This window comes from Carassius carassius, chromosome 5 (genome assembly GCF_963082965.1).
Source record: "Carassius carassius chromosome 5, fCarCar2.1, whole genome shotgun sequence".
Taxonomy (NCBI): Eukaryota; Metazoa; Chordata; class Actinopteri; order Cypriniformes; family Cyprinidae; genus Carassius; species Carassius carassius.
The window spans coordinates 6,680,314-6,700,807 of record NC_081759.1 but is presented as its reverse complement, the minus strand read 5'-3'; the positions used below and the strand labels follow the sequence as shown (position 1 = coordinate 6,700,807).

General features: G+C 37.4%; 1 protein-coding gene across 2 annotated transcripts; it reads right to left on the bottom strand.

Annotated features, from left to right (window-relative positions):
- Positions 1-4,116: 4,116 nt before the first annotated feature.
- LOC132140720 (adenylate kinase isoenzyme 1) lies at positions 4,117-15,138 on the bottom strand. 2 transcript variants are annotated; one of them, XM_059549634.1, is made up of 7 exons: positions 15,018-15,138; positions 8,390-8,422; positions 7,052-7,087; positions 6,181-6,344; positions 5,972-6,088; positions 4,276-4,467; positions 4,117-4,203 (listed from the first exon to the last, which is right to left on the bottom strand). In XM_059549634.1, the coding sequence occupies exons 2-7, from the start codon at positions 8,394-8,396 to the stop codon at positions 4,135-4,137; spliced, it is 585 nt and encodes a 194-aa protein (XP_059405617.1). In that variant the 5' UTR covers positions 8,397-8,422; positions 15,018-15,138; the 3' UTR covers positions 4,117-4,134. The 2 variants fall into 2 exon arrangements, with proteins under 2 accessions (XP_059405617.1, XP_059405618.1); XM_059549635.1 differs by lacking the exon at positions 15,018-15,138 and adding an exon at positions 11,066-11,118.
- Positions 15,139-20,494: the final 5,356 nt, after the last annotated feature.

Sequence of the window (20,494 nt, the reverse complement as noted above, 5' to 3'; positions counted from 1 at the left end):
CGTAACGGTGCCAGATAGTTATCCTCTACCACGAATGGAAGATTGTATTGACAACATTGGGTCTGCACGCTTTGTTAGTAAGCTCGATATGCTGAAAGGGTACTGGCAAGTTCCACTTACTCCACAAGCGTCAGAAATTTCAGCATTTGTAACCCCAGACAGCTTCCTTCAGTATACAGCGATGGCTTTCGGACTCCGAAACGCCCCAGCAACGTTTCAACGTCTTGTAAATCTCGTCTTGGCGGATGTACCGAATTGCAATGCATACCTTGATGATCTGGTTATATATTCTGTGAGTTGGAAAGAACATGTGTGCTTGTTGAGAACAGTGTTTGAACGTCTTCGTAAGGCTAACTTAACCCTCAACTTGGCAAAATGTGAGTTTGGCCGAGCGACGGTCACTTATCTTGGTAAAGAGGTTGGACAAGGCCAGGTACGACCGGTCGAGGCTAAAGTTACAGCTATTGCGGAGTTTCCAGCCCCTACCACCCGACGAGAGTTACGAAGGTTCTTGGGTATGGCTGGGTATTATCGCAGTTTTTGCAAAAATTTCTCAACGGTTGTTAATCCTCTCACTGCGTTACTCAGCCCATCTAAAGCCTTTGAGTGGTCTGTGAAGTGTCAGTATGCTTTTGACTGTGTGAAGACGCTTTTATGTAATGCACCTGTTCTTGTTGCACCGGACTGTACACACAGATTTAAGCTTGACGTCGATGCAAGTGCCGTTGGTGCGGGAGCTGTTCTTCTTCAAGAAGATAAAAATGGTATAGATCATCCTGTTAGTTATTATTCTCGTAAGTTTAATAAGCATCAGCTTAATTACTCTACCATTGAAAAAGAAGCAATTGCTCTATTGCTTGCCCTACAACAGTTTGAGGTTTATCTTGGTTCTAGTAATCTTCCTGTCTTAGTGTTTACAGACCATAACCCTCTTGTGTTTTTGTCTCGAATGTATAATCAAAATCAGCGTTTGATGCGCTGGGCTCTAGCACTCCAAAACTACAATTTGGAGATTAGACACAAAAAGGGTGTTGATAATGTTTTGGCTGACGCTCTTTCGAGAGTATAGAACTGTTGCATGTTTTATTTTCACAAACAGGTTTGTTCTTAAGGGTGGGAGTGTTACGTCCCTGTGGTTGTGCGTGGCCGTGTTTTTTTTCTCTCTCTCTATCTCTCTCTCTCTCTCTCTCTGACTTTTCTTCGGGTCACTCCCCTCTGGCCTGGTGATTGGCTTTGAGACCTGTCAGTTTCTATCACTGGCGTGACATCACCTCTCCCACAGCCAATCAAGTTTCCCACCTGCAGCCAATCAAGTTCCTGCCAGCAGTTAAAAGGACGCTGAAAAGAACGCGAGGAGCAACTTGTTTTGATGCCACTCTGTTTTTGTTGTTGCTTTGTACACTTGCTTTCAGTAACCCTTTTGTTTTCGTTGCCATCTTGTTTTGAACATCGTTTTGACATTTGTTTTACTTTATGTTTGATTTCGGACTTTTTGATGGTATTGAGTAAAAGACCCAGAGTAAAGTGGACAGGTAAAATGTCACGTGACTTACATAAAACAACACCTAGGTGACTTGATGTATATACACCCCAGGTAAGAAAGTGAATGCCAACTTCTGTATGTTTTGTTTGTTAGCTAGGGTAAGTAAGTTAGGGCATTTTCTGACGCTGAAGATTTGACGTCTTTTCTTTTCTTTATTTTATTAGTCAGGTAAGAGGTTTACTTACAAGTTAGAATGAGTTTTGTTTTGTTCTTTTCATTTCTTTGGCTTCACTAATTGTCCCCTTTTTCTCTTGGGTTATTTATTTTTCTGAGATCTTTTTGAGTTGTAAATACTAATTATTTCGCCTTTCTTATATTCACCATTATTACTATTACACATTTTTGTATACTTATTTTCATTTAATGTATAATAAATCATTTTTCTTTCACCATTAGTTCGTTACGTGTTGTCTCTTGTCACCCCAATCACACCGAAAAACTATCATGACCTCAATGTTACCTCTTTTGACCTTAGGCCATAAGAGTTCGTAACACCGCATATTTAAGTTTAAAACAACTACATTCTTGCTTCAAATACTTTTAAAACTACATTTCATGACACAATAACAATAATATTTTGTTAATAATAATATAGTTAAAGTCAAAATGCTGTGTGGACTCAACTGGCAGAAGCCCCTCCCATGACGCGAATTTGCATCTGTTGTGAAGTGAATTTCATGCGCAAATGAAGCGAATAAACTCAAAATGTTCAAACGTCCAACTACGTGCGAATAGCACAATTTAGCTCAAGTCGCGTCTGGTGTGAACGGCCCATTAGAACACTTGTAAACGCACTTCACAGCAGCAAGCGCGTGAGGCGTACTTCTTCTTCTTCTTCTTGCATTATGGCGGATCGCAAATTTAGAAGTGCATTACTGCCACCTATCTCTCAAATGGACCATTGATGCTACTAATTGAGATTGTAGATAGAGTGTCAATGGTCCACTTGAGAGATAGGTGGCGGTAATGCACTTCAAGTCTGCAATCCGCCATAAAGCAAGAAGAAGAAGAATGCCTCATGCATGATCGTTTTGTGTCTTTACACATCAATGTATCGTCACAAGCTGCAGGGTTTAATTTGGATTTGTCTGTGCATGTTTTTTTTTCACTCTCATAGATTATTTTATCATTTGTACCATTGTACGACTGAGAGACTGCAATGACTGAAGCTAAAAATCATAATTTGTGTTCTACTGAAGAAACAAAGTCACCTATATCTTGGATGCCCTCGAGTAAGCAGATAAACATCAAATTTTCAATTTTGGGTGAACTATCCCTTTTATACAGATAAATACATTTTACTTATAAAATGTCATTTAATTTCTCATGGTTTCTTTGTGAAAAGTTTCTGCTGTACAAACCAGCTCTTGACAGGTTCAGATCTGAAGGACAGGGACTCATGCAGAATCATTCCTTCTTTTATCACCGTTGTGCCCTTGAACAACGCACTCAGTAGTGTGTTGGTCTAGATGAGTGAACTGGTGACAACTGCACAGTAAAGCCTGAAGTATGGGCCTACGTCATCTTTGTTATCTGCAGCGGTCAGCAGACCTGAACTGCACTCCAGGACTGTGTTCTAGCCAGGTGAGATAGTAATGAAATGAGCCCATGAAGATGTGTTTTTGTACACTTACTTTAGAAGAGCTACGTTTCATTGTTAGGCATGACGTGGAGTGGCTCTACTCTAAAATCACTGTAAAGCACAGCTTCACAGGTCATACAGGTTTTATAGAATGGCTATTACATATAGTTAGAAAGGTAAAATAAACACACAGCATTACAAAATGTAATAATTTATTATACAATATAATATAATCCTTCCACCAAGCACTGTAGTTCTTCAACAGTATTTAGAAGAATGGTTGCCAACATTCCAGAAGTATTTTTTCCAATTGCTTTTCACACAGGAATTGTTTTAAAAAACAATGTGATGAATCAAACCAGCTTTGAGGAGAATCACGGTTTGCAAAGAAGCATTTATCAGACGATGGAGAAATATAAAATAAATAATTTAAAGTTGTTGATTATATCTATAAAAAATATATATATTTTAAGTTTATAGCCAAATTTTCTGCACAGTATCATGGCTAATGTAGTTTTTCACTACAGATTCAACTAAACAATTATTAAAAATGAATTAATGCAAGTAGATGGCTTCAACAAAAGCATATACCATCGAGTCAAACCCTCAGAGCTCACACAAGGTCTGCCTTTAATAGTTTATAAGTTATTGTTAAAAATTAATTCCCCTACGGAGAAAATTCTGGAGAAGGAATTTACTGATGGAACCCTACAGTCTGAAAGACAAGAAAAACCTCTTGCTTTGGTAAGTCATAATTATGACGTACAGTCAAAATGCGACAAAAACAAAATCATACAAATGGCAGCTTGATAAAAACGCAGTTACTAAGGTATTCTGGGTGGTTGCTAGGGTATTACTAGTCAAACATACAAAGCAATGGAGCTATCTGATTTAGTCTCAGGATGGAATTTCTGTGTAATAAAGACATTATTAAGACAGCAATGATGAGTATATGTGAGAAAAAAATGCAAAAGAATAACCCAAACAAGAGTTTGTTGTCAAGTGCTGTTTACTTCAGCTCATCAATAGCTTTTACAACAATAGCAAATACCTCATCCACCGGCAGCTCAGAGTTAATCTGGAGGAGGAGAGAGATCAGTCAGTTAAAGAGCAATGTTTGAATCATATTTCAGTCAGTGTTTCCGCTCACCTTCCTAACGATGCCACGCTTCTCGTAGTAAGCGATGACAGGCTCAGTGGCTTTGTAATAGAGGTCCAGACGCTTCTTAATGGTCTCCTCGTTGTCATCGGAGCGGCCACTGGTCTCTCCACGCTTCATCAGCCTCTGCACCATGGTCTCACCTTTAGCGTCGATGTACAACAGGAGAGCTGGAGCGCCGATCTGAAAGAGGGAAGAGAGAAACGTCATGCTCAGTCGGAACAACTTTGCATGGAGTTTATGAGTTTGGGAAAGCAGATCATGTGTGTGCTTGTATGCACAGGTCATTCTCATTCTCGATTTGTGCCATATGATTTAATACTGAAATGTTCATATGTTTTCATTGATTACACTCATTTGCACAGGACACAAATGTGAAACAAAACTATAATTTGTTTGTTTGTTTGTTTTTTACCAGAAATCTTCAGCATTCTTTAATGGGTTCTATAGAATTGAACTGGATGTAAATGTTTTTTTTTTTTAAATAAGAATACTTGAAATATGTAGTTGTTTTATATACACTAGCAGTTAAAAGTTCAGGGTCTGTAAAAATGATTGGTTACACTTTATTTAAAGCCTCTATGCATTATAGAGGGTTATTAAGTGGTATAATGCATTATACTTATTCACGGTGTGCAAATACATCTTGTCATAAATAATTATAACCAAATTTAAAATGCATAGTGTACCGATGAATTGATAAGTGCTATAATTTATTAACTGTGGTTATAATTATCAAGGAGATTGTACAATTCATTTATAAAGTGCATAACAAGGCATAATTAATGCATTAAAACTACTTTTATATTATACACAAATTCTTTAAGTAGTGTTACCAAATGATCTCAATAATTTTTAAAAGAAATAACTTGATCAAAAAATATGCAGTAAATTTTTAAATATCTGTTTTCTACATGAATATATGTTTAAATGTAATTTATTGCTGCAATCAAAGCTGAATTTTCAGTAACATTACTCCAGTCTTAGGTGTCACATGATGCTGATTTGCTGCTTAAGAAGCATTTCTGATTATTATCAGTTGCAAACAGTCTATTTTTGTGGAAATGGTGATGCATTTAGTTTTTCAGGATACAGAGGACAATTTACATTTCAAAAGAACAGCATTTATTTGAAATAGAAATCTTTTGTAACATTATAAATGTCTTTACTGTAACTTTTGATCAATTTAATGTGTCCCTGATGAAGAAGGAAAAAAAGCTCTTATTTAGCTATGTATGTTTGAATGCTGTGATGTATTTTTACTTGTTAAATAATAAATCTGCTTTATTCTATTATATTGTGGGGTTTATTTGAAGACTCTGCGAAACTGAGTGAAGCAGTTGAATTCCAAACCTGAAATAATGTACATTTACATTATATTTAATAATTTAGCAGACAAGTTTATCCAAAGCAACTTACAAATGATGGCAATAGAAGTCAAAACAACAAACGAGCAACAATATATAAGTGTTGTGATGTAAATGTAGTGCTGTATGGTTTGGCTTTAAGTTAATAATGGTAAATAACTGTCAGTGCTTTACTATATTAATTTATTTAGGATAGTAAATAAAACTGGCAATTGGATATTCTGAGATGGGAAAATATGACATCTGAAATTCACAGTTCAGCCAAAAATGACACCATTTCTTCAGATTTTGCTTTGTGTTGTGTGGTGTTGTTGTTGTACCTTCTTCTCAAACTCCTCTCCCTGTTTGACCTCACGAGGGTATCCGTCGATCAGGTAGCCCTTTGAGACATCAGCCTTGGCGATCATGGCGTCTTTGATCATGTCCAGAACTGTGTCCTGCAGAAAGCAGAGCAGCGTCTCAATGTGGCAGAGTTCATTTAGTGACTGAGAAATGCTTTATCCAGCATGCGAAGGGTGACTGGACTGACCAGAGGCACGAGTTCCCCTTTCTGCATGATGGCCTGAAGCTGTTTGCCCCTCTCTGAGCCGGATGCCACCTCCGCACGCAGCAGGTCACCTGAGGACAGGTGAGTGTAGCCATACTTTGCCACGATCTTCTCACACTGGGTGCCTTTTCCTGAGCCGGGGCCGCCTGACATAGGAACACTGGTCAGATCCTAATCTAATATTGCTTTGATTTGATTGCAACAAGCAGCATGATCTAAACTATTAACAACTGTTAATAACAAGGCTGGAGCAATGATGCTGAAAGCTCAGGTTTGATCACAGCAATAAATTACATTTTAGCATGTATTCACACATAAAACTGCTGTTTTAAATTGTAATAATATTTCACAAGGTTTACTGTATTTTTGATCAAATAAATGCAGTCTTGGTAAAGCAATAGAGGCTTCTTTCAAAACATAAAAAAATTGTATATTCCAAACCTTTTGTGAGCAGTAGTCAACTTAAGATCATTTTAGATAGACCAGCAGTGCATAATGAAATATAATGGACTTTTGAAATGGTTAAACAATGCTAAGTCACATGTTGCTTTAATCACAGTCCAAATTAAAATGTTTTTACATATGTTACTTTTAATAATTTTTAATTATGTTACTCGCTCTGACACGAGGAGGAGAGACGGCTCAGAGGCACATGCATTTCTAAGGGTATATGTGATGTTTACACAAATAACTTTGGGGGAAGGGGCTGATCTGGTTTCACAACACATTTCCCTCCAACACTGCTTATGATCAGAGTTTACATTCACAAAAAACATGCCTCATTTTGATGAATGATTGTTAGGAGATGAGTACACTGTTGAGCTGTGAAATATGTAAAGACAATTCAACTTACCCACCACAAAGACGATCTTAGCATCTTTAATTTTATCTGTGGCACAAGGAAACATTCAAATCAGTCCAAATGTAACAGGTGAATCAACAGAGGTGGTGTTATTATATGAAAGCACTGCTCATGAACTCTCTGAGATCTTTCAGTGTTATCTGACTCTGGATTCTGATATCTGATGTTTTCCCATCATTTACTCAAGCAGACTAAGCCCATTTCCAATCGCAGTCTTTCTGCTTCACACTGATCTGCTCTTTCCTTCAGTTACTCCTGAATGCTTGATGTCACCACGGCAACTGTTGTCAACATCATTCAGGTTCAGCTTCATCAAACATGTTTGATCCTGAACCACTGATGACATGTGAACAATGGCTGTAACCTATACAGTATATTCCAATTTTTATTTTAACAACAACAGGTCTATATATATACAGTATATATATATATATATATATATATATAAATATTATTTTTTTTTGTCAATTATTTATTGTCATTTATAAAAACTTTATTTATTATTTTAAAACTGAGTTGTATTTGTGGGCTATTTTGTTTCTCTTTCACAGCGGGTAATATTTATTTAAATTTTTTTTTTTGTCATGACAAAATTTTCTTAAAGTAATGTTAATGGAACATCCTAAATATGTTATATACGTTTTCATAATGCTTAGAAAAACATTTCTTAAAACAACTTTATCAAAACATCCTGATGTTATGTTATGATTATAATGATGCTGGAACGTTTTTAGAACTTTTTTCTATCTATCTATCTATTGTTGCCTTTAACATTCTGAAACTTTTTTTTAAACATTTTAAAAAACATTTATTTTGGGTGAAAATAAAATTAGCAGAATGTTTAAGAAACGTTTTAGTCAGATTCAAATAACGCTCTAAATACAATGAGAAAACTGGACATTTTAACGTTATTAGAATATTAAAAACCAGTGTTCAAAAAAATTTATATTTTGTGAAAATAAAGAAAGCAGAACGTTGTATGAAACGCTTTTGTTACTTTTAAAAAACATTATAATCACGACAAGAAAATTGGACGTTTCAACAGTTTACAAACATGTCAAAAGAACGTTCCTACAACAGTTTTGTGTTGTTTTGTTTTTTTTAACCTAAACTTGTTACTGAACTAACACTGTGGTCTAGAAATGCGCTGTATACTGTACATACAGTAAAGATCCTCTTGCAGTACAGCGAGTGTCCACATGAGGTCATCAGAGACCATCAAATGTTGAAGATGAATGCTGAAGACGTTTAGTTGTCTCATCTCGACCGTCACTGTTTATTTGCTGTTTATTTTTATATATATATATATAGATGGAATAAAATTCTCACCTGCCATGGTTGTCTGTTATGTGAGAGATTATCCTGTAGGAGCAATAAAAGACAAAGATTAGTCCAGATAAAGAGTTTAAAGTCTTGTTGATTTGAAGTCTGTCACCCATTCATTCTCATATGAACTCTTGTTAACAGATCACAAAGTTCACAATCATTTCTGATGTGGCCGAGATGAACAGATTCCAAATTAATTGAGGAGAAATGTTGCTCAAAGCATCAGTGTTTCCCAACAGAGTCCTGTAACACTGTCACACACTGACCCAGCAACAGTTTATACATTACTCTCTCTCTCTCTAACCCACACACACACACTGTGTACATTTCTGACTCATCTTTATCTATTTACATTTCTGCCTGTGTCAGTGTTTCATTACATTGTCTGCTACTTTATGTGAAGTCAAATTTCCTACTGTCTGAACTGAACATTTAGTAAAAGTGAGGCAAATACACTTTGCTCCAGATATGAATTTATGAATCTGAGTTTACTTGTCATGCATGAGGTCAACTTGTAATATAAGGCCAGTGTCTTTAATACTCATTTAATTTTTCACTACCATTGCCCCCTTATCTATATGATCCTTACAAATAAAAGAGCTGTTTTATGCCGCGGTGCCTTTAAAGCTATAATAAAGTTGGCCCTCAAAGGTGCTGTATGTACAATAGGATTGACGCCGAGTGGTTGAACTAGGAATTGCAGTCTGAAATCAAAATATTGGAGAGGGTTTTATCACCCGGCCCCTCCTCTTCAGACTTGACGCACACGCAGGTTGCCAGATTGACGACACCAAAAAGAACCAGCGCACTTGACAATGAATGCATGAAATACACTGTTTTCCGCCAACTGGCAACCCGGGGTGCCGAAATACTGGGTAAACTGGCAGTCTGTGGGTTTCACAAACCAAAAAAAGGGAACACATCCCGCCCCAGAATGCAAGGAGCTTTCTGGAGCTATAGTATTCAAAGCAGAATAATTTACAGTAGCATTATTTTTAAGATAAACAATTATGTTAACTTAGCATGTTTCTTAAATATCTGCAAACATATTATTGTAATTTTATGCTTCAGCAGAGTCAAAAACTTACATATAACGTTAGCCCCTTTAAAAATAAAACTGCACGCTTTTGTTGGGAGAACATTGCTTTGGTTGTGCTTCGGCTCTGTTTTTCTGCGAGGATGCAGAACAGATGGACAGAATCGACAGATTAGAAAATTTGGCTACTGTTTCTTTGCTTTTTCATCCAGCGATTCGCGTGAGATTTGGCAATTTGAATAATCATGTACATGTTCGTTCCATTGAAAACAAACGTTCGCCTTTACCGGGCTGTTTTTCACGCTACACAAGACACGCACGCTTATGCAATTTCCCGCGAAATCCTTCCCGACTTCCGGCAGCTCTAAAATATAAACCAGGATGCAGCAACAGTAAAGTTTGCACAAATGAGTGAGAACTGACACTGAAGTCTGATAATGTTGTGTACAATTCAACTTCCCCTTACATATTGCCAGCTTCTTGCTAGTTGCTACCTTTTCAGTGCATCCCGTAAAGGGAATGAGTGCGCAACTATATCCCTCAACAATCTAGTCCCCACCACTTTTGAAGACAATGCCAGTGTGGAGTTTGTCCCAAATCTTGCTCCTGCAATACTCCTCTACATACTCAAGAGTATGTATACTTAGTAGCCAAACTGGGATGCAGGAATAGTGTAGCATTTTTCAGTCAGGTCAGACTGAAATGATCAGGGTTTCTTCAGCTGCTCCACACAGACTGGAACAGCACAAGTTGTCACACACTTCACCACATTATCACCAGTGCTTCTACTGAGCAGTGTGTTGTGTTGATGTTTATCTGTACGCCTTTTTTACAGTTCAGTTTCAGTTAATGCTCTTTTTTTTGACGTTTTGAAAGCTGCAGTATGTTACTGTGTTGTAGTATGTGCTGTACTATAATAATCTCAAAAGGAAGGAACTTTTCACATGTGTTAATCAAACCTTCCATGCAATCTTATGAAATATTTTATCATTGTGCATCAGATGAAAGCTTTTCTTGCCATAAAAAAATGCAGTTGTGAAGAAAATTATTAAAACCCTTCAGCCAGTGACACTATTAGATACATCAATCTACCCATCTTTACATCAAGAACGAGATTCAGAGGCACTATGAGATGGTTATGAAGGCATAAACTACCTGACATTCCTCACAGCTGTGTCACACCTCAACACAAAACCAGAAGAGGAACCCACTGCTCATAGACGTGTAGAGCCATTACTGCCTGTCACTGTAAACCATATGAAGTTAACTGGAATTCAAAACTCTCAAACCCTTATTTATTTATATACATTTATGCTGTCAGTTATTGCTGCAGAGGTATTTTTTTGTTCTCAGATTGGAGTTAGTTTCACTTGTGACGTGTGTTTATGCGAATAGTTCAGATGCTTAATCACAACCATGGCTTGCATAGACCTACAGTAGACTGCAGCCTAACAGCTCAGCACGTTCTCTGCGTTATGAACTGTTTGAAACCGCTCTGTCAGTTGTTCTGTTGAAGTGTAGAGGTTAGGGACACTCAGCGGACACACCCACCCAATGACTGAGTCTCCAGACAGGATTCATGAAGCATAAGGACTAAACACTATAGCAGAAAGAGAGAGAGAAGCTTATAAAGACTGTCTTACTGTTCTGGAGTTCTGCAGTCAGGCTGAAATACTCCGTCTTGGAGCCTCTGGAAGGCAAGTGTAAACAGATCTCTTTTTCTTGTGACTGCACAGCTGGTCATGTGACCCGCAGTGCCTCGCATGCAAATGCGGTGTTCTCAAAGACTGGTCCTGCTGGTCTGTGCTATATCTGCAATGCTATTTTAAAAGAGCAGTGCTATAGAAAGTTCTCCTAATGAATACGAAGCTTTGAGAGCAGATTGTCTTGACTGTAAGAGATCTCTGCTCACTGTTGAAGTATTTGATATGGCTTTAAACCAACTGTGTCTGAGGTTTTATAGAGAGTGTTTTAATAGTAAGGGTTACTCAAACAAAGGTGACTGTATCTATTATTAGGAGTTTTTGCCCTGCCTTTTAGCCCCAAAACTTTTTGTAATGCAACAGAGTTGGCACAAATCTATCTATATTTTTAGTATTACAAATATTTGTCATATTTTTGATACATATATTCTAATAATTTTATGCATAAGAAAATGTATATTGCTGTAGTAAACGAACCTAAATGAAACTTGAGCTGAAATAATAAGTCATGGTCATGTTTCCTTTCAAATATGGAAATGTTGAGGACATTATGAGATTTAAAATTATGGAATAATACAAAAGGATGCCACTCCCATTTCCTCCATTGTCTTATGTTGACTTGGTCAAGCGAGCATAAAAACTATGGAATACAAAGCACATTAAAGCTATTCTAGAATTCACATTATAGGGTTCAAAGTCTTACAGACTGATTTGTATTTTTCCCATATAGTCAAACACTGCTGAGTTTTGGAACTATTTGCACTCAATGTGTCTTTACTGATCAGAAAACTAAGCAATCAGGTAAAAGACAGACTGAAACGCATTGCAACCGAATCACTTAAGGTGTTTCAGGAAGTGGTTTCAGACAGGTTCCTGGTCAAGTGTACATCTGTTTGTTTAAGATAAAAAATTGCACTCCTCCCAAAACTGGAAAAGGTGAAGCACATGTCTATTTTGTTTGTGTAGTGAACTCCATTGACACACTGCAAGTATTATGTAATGCTCTGATCTGTTCTCCAGTGGGCTGGTTTATATGTGGGTGACCCTGAGCCACTGTAAATGTCACCCAAAGACCTGAATCAGCACCGGACACTTCAGCACTGCCTGTCCGGCCTATTATGGTTATTTTGTAGGCCCCCCTGGCATGTGAGAGACTAACTAAGCAGGCGGTTGTATGGTCTACATTCGTGTAATGTACTATATGATGATGCTGATAAACTGATTATGAGTTTCAAGAGAACATGAAGCAAACACAGGTCCAACAGCTCTCGCTCTCTGCAGCTACATGTCTTATTTCTACTGACATGAAGTGTCTATATGGAAAGCATTAGCTGAGAATCATAGCAGGTTTAATGGCTTGTGTTCATGCTTGTATTATTTACAGTTCAGCCTTATAAACTGCAGTACAGTTTGTGACTCATTCTCAGCAAATGCTGCCATTTCTGTCCCGATGACGTGCTCCTTGTGTAATTATTGGTTTACTCATCTCCTATTATTTGATAGACTGGGAAATTCGAGAGATATTTAGAAATAAAGCATTTCTTTTATATTTAAATGTTAGTCCACATGCACAGTATCTGCATAACTTTATCTGTTTTTCAAGAATGTAGCAATCTGGAGCATATGACTAAATTACAACGGACTGCTTTTCATGAGACCTTTTGACTATACAAAGATGAAACTTTATGATAATCTGAGTTTACCATTCAAGAATCAAAATTACTCGTATATTAATAGAGAAATAAGCTCAAACACATCACAAAGCATACAAATATCTGTATAATTATTTTTATAAAATGATACCAATTTAATTATAAATAAATACAATTACACATAATTATAGGTTATTATAGTTAACTAAAACTAAAACTAAAACCAAGAACAACATTGTTGTTATAAATATATAAAAACATTATAAATGTTAACTTAAATAAATTATATATTATAAGATTTATTCTTTTTTTTTTACATGCTAGCAGCCAATGCAACATTATGTAACAAATTTCTTGTTTAAATTTAGTTTAACTTGCTGTGCTAAAATAACCATTTTAATGTAAAAGAATCATTTTAATTTAGTTGAATTTGAATGATACTAAAATAGGTAAACATTATTATACATCAAATATTTATAATATATTTATGTTTCAGAAAATGTATGTGACTGTAGTAAATGGAAGCTGAAGCCACAAGTCTGGTCCATTACAAATAGGTAGATGTTACTTTACTATGTGTTTTATGAAAAACATTTTAAGATCATGTCATGTTTTTCTTTTAGGTAAAATTTCAAAAGGATAATTAAATAAATAAATATATTAACGGGAGGACTTTGTTTGGAAGGACTTTGATTATGAAAGTTTTTTTGTTTTGTTTTTTTTTGGTTACTAGACACCGTAACTCTACAGAGTTTCATGTCAAGAGTCCTAGACGAGAAGGCATAAATGCAACCTGAGGTGCACAGAGCTGTTTGTAATATTTTCTATTAAAAGCTGGTGTAAATATGAGCTGGATTGCTCAGGACAGCTGGTCACAGCCTTCCATCCGCAGCCACAAATTAAACCTTCATCTTCTGTAAGCAGTGCGTTTGAACACAGATTTCATGATGCCATTACACTTTGTGCATTCCTGTAATATTTTCAAATAGTCACTTTGAACTCATTTAATGTATTATCAATGTAGTGCAACCCAGTTGCTGCATGATTTTCCCCACAAAAAAAAATTGGTATAAAAACATTTTTCACTCAGAAATAGCTAGTAAACAATTACACAGTTTCACAATTACAAAGAAATTTCAAGTAACACATTGAATTAAACATAAAATGTTTAAATAGAGAGTAAAATTGTATTTTCTTGTAAAATATATACTTCAGTCATATTTGAAAAATGCACTGCATCTGTGAACTAAAAGAGAAATTATCAAATTATCTAATAAATCTTGTTTTATTATATAATTTTTGTAAATGTATAAATGTTTTATTAATTACATGTTATAATTATATAAAATGGTTATATAATTGTAGATATATAATTTTTAAGCTGCACTGACACAAATTTGGGTTGTAAGTAAGGGTTGCAAAAATGGCAATAGTCACATATAAAAAATCTAAATAAAGTAAATTATAATATTTTACTTAAGTGCTTTCAAGCCCTATTTTGTACCCTGTTCAGGAACAGATTATTTTTAGGAATATGGGATCCCAGCAAGTGTCTCCAGACTAGATTAAATGTCACGTATGATCTCATAAATCAGCCATCAAAATTTAGAACTAGCTGCATGTGTTTTAATGGGACTCAGGGTCATGTGACGCATCTGTGAACACCGTGTGCTCAGATTCTGGTGACATTGATACGAGGGAAACCTCGAACCCATCCAATCTTGTAGTTACATGACCCTACTGTCCACCAAACCAGTCATGAGGAGACGCTAAAAAAAGATGTTCCTCTACGGCTACAGCTGCTGTTCGCAACAAAACCAGAGCCATGAACGCTTCACATTTCCTTAGCGACAGTAAAACCGCATTTCTGCTGTTGCCGTAGTAATGGAGCTGCTGTAGCTTTAAGAAATGAGAGCGGCTCTGTTTGACCTAAATGAGGTTGTGTTTACAATGGAGAACATGCCCCTGATTCCATCAGTGTTTATTCCTTGAGCGTGAGATCAGCACTGCATTGAGCAGCTCATGAGAAAACACACAGAGGCTGCAAAACAACACAATGCATCTGCACGTTTGTCCGTTTGACATTGCAGTTGTCAAAATACATTCTCAAGCAGCTTCACACTGATCAGCCTGTGAACAGCAAGACCTTAAAGAGCTTAACTCTCTCTCTCTCATGCACACACATACAAACATAAGGCATTTCCGTTCTGTATTTTTGCTCTTTCTTTCAGTGTACTGACCTGTCTGTATCTCTGTGTGTCTCTCTGTGGTCCAGGGAAGGCTGAGCGTCTCCAGCTCCTGTCTTTCTGAGTGACCCGCTGCACGGCAGCCCTCCCTCTGCCCAACACCGCTTTATATAGCACCGCAAGGCTCCGGCTGACGCAGTGCACACTGGGAAGGCAGAGGACTGCTGGGAGGGAGTGCTGGAATGTAGCAGATGGATCAGACCTCATGATTGGTTGCTTCTCTCTTCTTCACATTTCAGGATAAAGGTTCAGCATTCTGACCATTTTCACATGCATTATCATGTAGCCTCAAGTGTCTTAAGTAATCATCAGTCATGATTTTTGTCCGAAGTCTTATGGCAGGTTTAACTAAACAAGGATAGTCTGTCAGTAATATTTTACTGTTTGAGAAAATGTTATTCAGAGTATATATGCATATAGCCATGTGTATTATGAATATTAATTTAATATCTATAAATTTCAATAGGTATGTCATATTAGAATGCCTTAAACTGAATGTTTATTGCAATGTTTGTGTGAAATTATCATTTTTTTTAAAGGGTCCTGAAGCGCAGTTTCAGATTTTTAGATTCAAGTTTGTCAAGGTTAGTTTCTAAATGCAGATTTTTGCACCAAAAAGGTCCAATATTTGTTCAAAAATAAATAAATCACTGTCTGTGAAGAAAACTTGATTTGAATGGGCCTTTCTTATTGTAGAAATGGAAATAAACTCCCACTGCTGTGACTGGTGTCAAGTTATACACAACACATGCTGAAGAGGTGAATTAGTGTTCCCAGGCAGGTATTTATTGAACAAGTTGTTAAACTGAGAAAGGCAAGTAAACAATGGCAATAAAACAGTTAAAGAGTTGAAAGAGCTTTGGTTGAGGCTGATGAGGAAGGCGTTGAGTGAAACTGTGAGTAACAGGGCAGTGAAGGAGCTGGTGAAAGGAAACACCACAGAACCAGCCAGACTACAGCCAGGAAGAGAGTACTACAGCGGAATCAATGGAAGGGCAGAAACTGGATGTAGCCAGAGACCTGACAGACAGAGGTGGGGCCATGGGAGATGAAGACCCAGGTGAAGCTGAGGAAATGAGCACCCAGGGTGACATGAATAGTCTGGTGGATGATAGCTCAAGAGATTAAAGTGAAGGAAGGGACCCAGACAAAGGTGGAGCCAGAGGGAAGATGGAGCCCACTTTAGCTAAAGGGATGGAGGATTGAGGCAAGGCCTGGAGGTACGAGGGAGCCCTGCAGAGACAGTGGGATGATGGTCCATGGTGAAGATGAGGGAGCATGTAGCCAAGGCAGAGCTGATTGTTTAGAGGCCTGAGGTGGAGTCTGGGGCTATGAGAACAGAGGTGGAGCTATTGGATCATCACACCAAGACAGAGCTGGAGATTGGAGGGCCCATGGTAGATCCAAACCACTCAGTGGGACCACCAATTGAGGAGCTGAAGGGACCCAGTGGAGACAGGGCCAAGGAACTGGCTTGAATTGGCAGAGGAGGGGAGAAAGAGGAAGGATGGGTGGAAATAACATCACCGAAGGAGACTTTCAGCTCTCAGATGAAGGAGACTTGGAGCTAGATGGAACCAGCAGAGATGTAGGAGATTCAGGACTGGGTGGAACCAATGAAGATGCAGGAGAGTTGTTGGATGGAACCCGGGAAGGAATCATGGCTTGGATGTAAGAGGTAATTACATTGCCTGTGCTCAGGGTCCATCTCCAAATTATCAAGCTCCAATAATATCTCTACTGGGATGGTCATATGTGTTTGCCCACAAACCTGGTCAGACATGACAACCGGCTCAGGCACTGGGACAAGTAGGGCTGCAGGTTCTGGCTCCAGAGTTACCTTGTTCCATGGATGGACTTTGGCAGTCAATGTCCCAACTCTTTTGGTAGGCTCAGGTTTTGAGGTGGACTATGGCTTTGTGACTATGGTGAGGTAAGGTGATCTCTGGGCTCGGTATCTGCAGCAGACACCGTCTCTGGCTTTGGCTTAGTGGCAGGTTTAAAGTGGGGAGGGGAAGGACTTGAATGGAGTTCAGAGGCAGATGGTGTCTATGTGGTTTAGACCACAGACACAAAGAGGACTAGAGTGGACTGGGAATGATGTGACTTTGTGGCACTGTTATTGTTGCTGGCGTTGCCTACAGTGAGGGAAGAGCCACTCAGCCACAGCACATATTCAAAATATCATTTCAGGGTACAGGTGGAAGTTCTTGCTGGTCACTGTTGGAAAAGAGGATCATCCAACCCACTCCAGAAGACCGTCTTCAGGGTGTCATTGCTCCAGGACACCAGAGCATGTGGAACTCCTCCTCATAGTTTTCTAGATGGTGGCTATCCTGTGAGAGAAAGAAGAGCAAGTCAGCGGGGTGGTCAGACAAATAATCTGCTGGGTTCATGCTGTTTGTAAGTCTGATTTTCTGTCTGCAAATCAACAAGGCTGAAAACAGAAATTAGTGAACCAAAGCAGGTATTTATTGAACAGGTGGTTAAATGGGGAAATTCAGGATGTTCCAAACCATGACTACCTTTCTGGGCCTTGAACATGGTAGTTCCGTTGCTGTCTATGAAGTGTAAGAAAGCTCTTGGATTTCTTAAAAAAAAAAAAAAAATTTGTGTTCCTAAGATGAACAAAGGTATTACAGGTTTGGAACAACATGAGGGTAATACTGTATAAGACAGTATTTAAATTTTTTTGAGGTAAGCCTTTTTCTGCAAGCATCTGAGAAAACAATCGTGTCTGATTTCGTTCCCTCGGTGACGTGGCAAAGGGATCTCATTATAATATTACCGCCCCTTAATCTTCCTTAAGATTCCACCCACGGTGCCATCATTTTGATTTTGCAAGGAACAACAGTATACCAATTCTAATGCCTTGGTGAAAGTTTGAGCAAAACATGCTGACTGTTCTGTCTTTGACTGCCTAGATGAGCACAGAACACTATTTAGAGTCCCAGCCTCAGAGGAGACGAGAGCAGTGGAATTATTGGTTGATTTACTGTATATTGCTGCTGCCACACCGATCTAAAACCTTCACAGACACAACCAACTCTTTTTGTAACTCGTGTGTTTTTAACGTAAACTTATGTGTGAATGAGAACTTGGTTTAGTACTCACATGCTGTGACAGCCGCTTTCTGTCCATGTGCTTGATGTGTGCACTCAGAAAACCCTCAGAAGCTTAAACTAATGTGGTTTAAAACACATTATTTCAGCACGATAAACATGATAATCAGAACTAAAACAGATGTTTTTTAGCAGGTCCGAACTGTAATGAAACAGCTCTATATCTGGAAAAGTGGGTAGGGAGCAGCAGCTAATTTGCTTTTAAAGAGACAGGCACAAAAAACAGCGTTTTTCTGCTTCCATTCAAAATAAGCATTTTCAAAATGATATAATAAATTATCTGTGGGGTATTTTGTGCTGAAACTTTACAGACACATTCTGGGGACACCAGAGACATATATTACATAATGTAAAAAGGGGCATAATATGTCACCTTTAAAGCTAAGTAAGGCCAAATCTAAATGCAACCACAACAGTTTTAACAGTCTTTTTCAGTGTGGAATCTGCTTTTGCTTGCTTAATTTCTTAATTGTTGCTATTCGATTTTAAAAGTACTTGTTGTTTTACAAAAGATGTGTCCGCATTTGATTTTAGCAACTTCTCCTTGAATACATACATATGATGATGATGCATGTTAAAGGGATACTCCACACCAAAATGAAATTTTTTGTCATTAATCACTTAACCCCATGTCGTTCCAAACCTGTTAAAGCTTCATTTGTCTTCGAGAACACAATTTAAGATATTTTGGATGAAAACCGGGAGTCTTGTGAATGTCCCATAGACTGACAAGTAAATCACACTGTCAAGTTCCAGAACAGTAAGGAAAGCATCGTCAGAATAGTCCATCATCCATCAGTGGTTCAACTGTAATGTTATGATGCGATGAGAATACTTTCTGTATGCGAATAAAACAAAGATAAAGACTTTATTCAACAATTTGTCTCCTCTGTCTCTCCACATAACCATTTTGGAGAATATAAGCTGAATGCAGGCAGATTACGCTGTTCTGTGTTAGCCGTGACACAAGGATGTGCTGTTTTCTTTGAAATCAAAGTGTAAATACACAAAATCTATCCCTGTGGTGTGGCTGACACAGAAGAGTGTATTGTTCATAATGTTACGGTTGAACCACTGATGGCAGATGAACTATGCTGACAATACTTTTCATACTTTTCTGGACCTTAACCGTGTATTTTACTTGGCAGTCTATGGGACAGTCACAAGCCTCCCGGTTTTCATCAAAAATATCTTTTAATATTTAGTTTTTATTGCTGAAACTTGGTCTAAAATCCTTTTTACTGCCTTTATTCAAACTTAAAGTGATGGAGTTGGTAAATTTCCCCGCTCACTGAATTGATGTTCCCTTATTCCCTATGCCACTCACAGGGCCCTCCTAACCGAACATGTTCGCTTCTATAAGATGGCTGAACACCCTTTAAAGTTCCCTTCACCAACCACACAACATCTATGTCCACTTCTGATAGTATTCAAATTAAACAGTTTAGTGAGAGTGACGTGTGATTTCATGTGTTTAAAATGTGTTTTAAGGGAGTTTCAGCGACAGAGCCAAAAGTGCCTCATACCTGTTGATATTTCTCTACTGATGAAGATGAGTGATTAATATCAATTTCATCAACATTTTATTAAAAGCAAGTGATTCATTCCCATGTTCATGAACAGAAAATAAATATAAAACAATTACGTACATTGGGGCAGTGGCTTTTCGAATGCTTTTTAACTCATTCACACCATATTATTACAGCACATGGAAGACAAATCATAATACAGGGAGAAAATGGTTAACTCAAATGGACTACAAAAAAAATTCAGTTAAACCATGACAAATAATATATATTTATTTTTTTATTTACTAATACAGTTCCATAACCTCATCATCACATAATATTATTATGAATCTAATACATACTTCCTATATTTCATTGGTCTGCAGTCAGTGAGCTGATGGCTTGGTCAATGTAAAGTAATAATAGAAATTAGGGTTAGTTATAAGCATCATGCATCAGTCAGAAACATATTAATTAATATGAATAGATGTTTAGCTTCTTAAAATAAAAGTAACTTCATAATATTTTGGAATGATACATAATGCATAACACAAAAAAGCCATTTGAGGCATTTGCTCGTTTTCTTTTACCACAAATTGGCAGTGAATTGACTTTAAATATTTTAATTCCTTCCAATAATAATAATTGCTAAAATAAAAAAATAAAATGCTCAAAACTTCATAAAATTGCTGTACTTCCAAAATACTGCAGATTTACATTTTAAAAGGTCTTTTTAATGGTTCTGCATGAAACTGCCATCAATGAGCCCTCACTCTGCTGTTCAGCCAGCCACAAGTAACTAAAATATTGACCAACTAAAGCAACTCAGTAAATGTCTGAA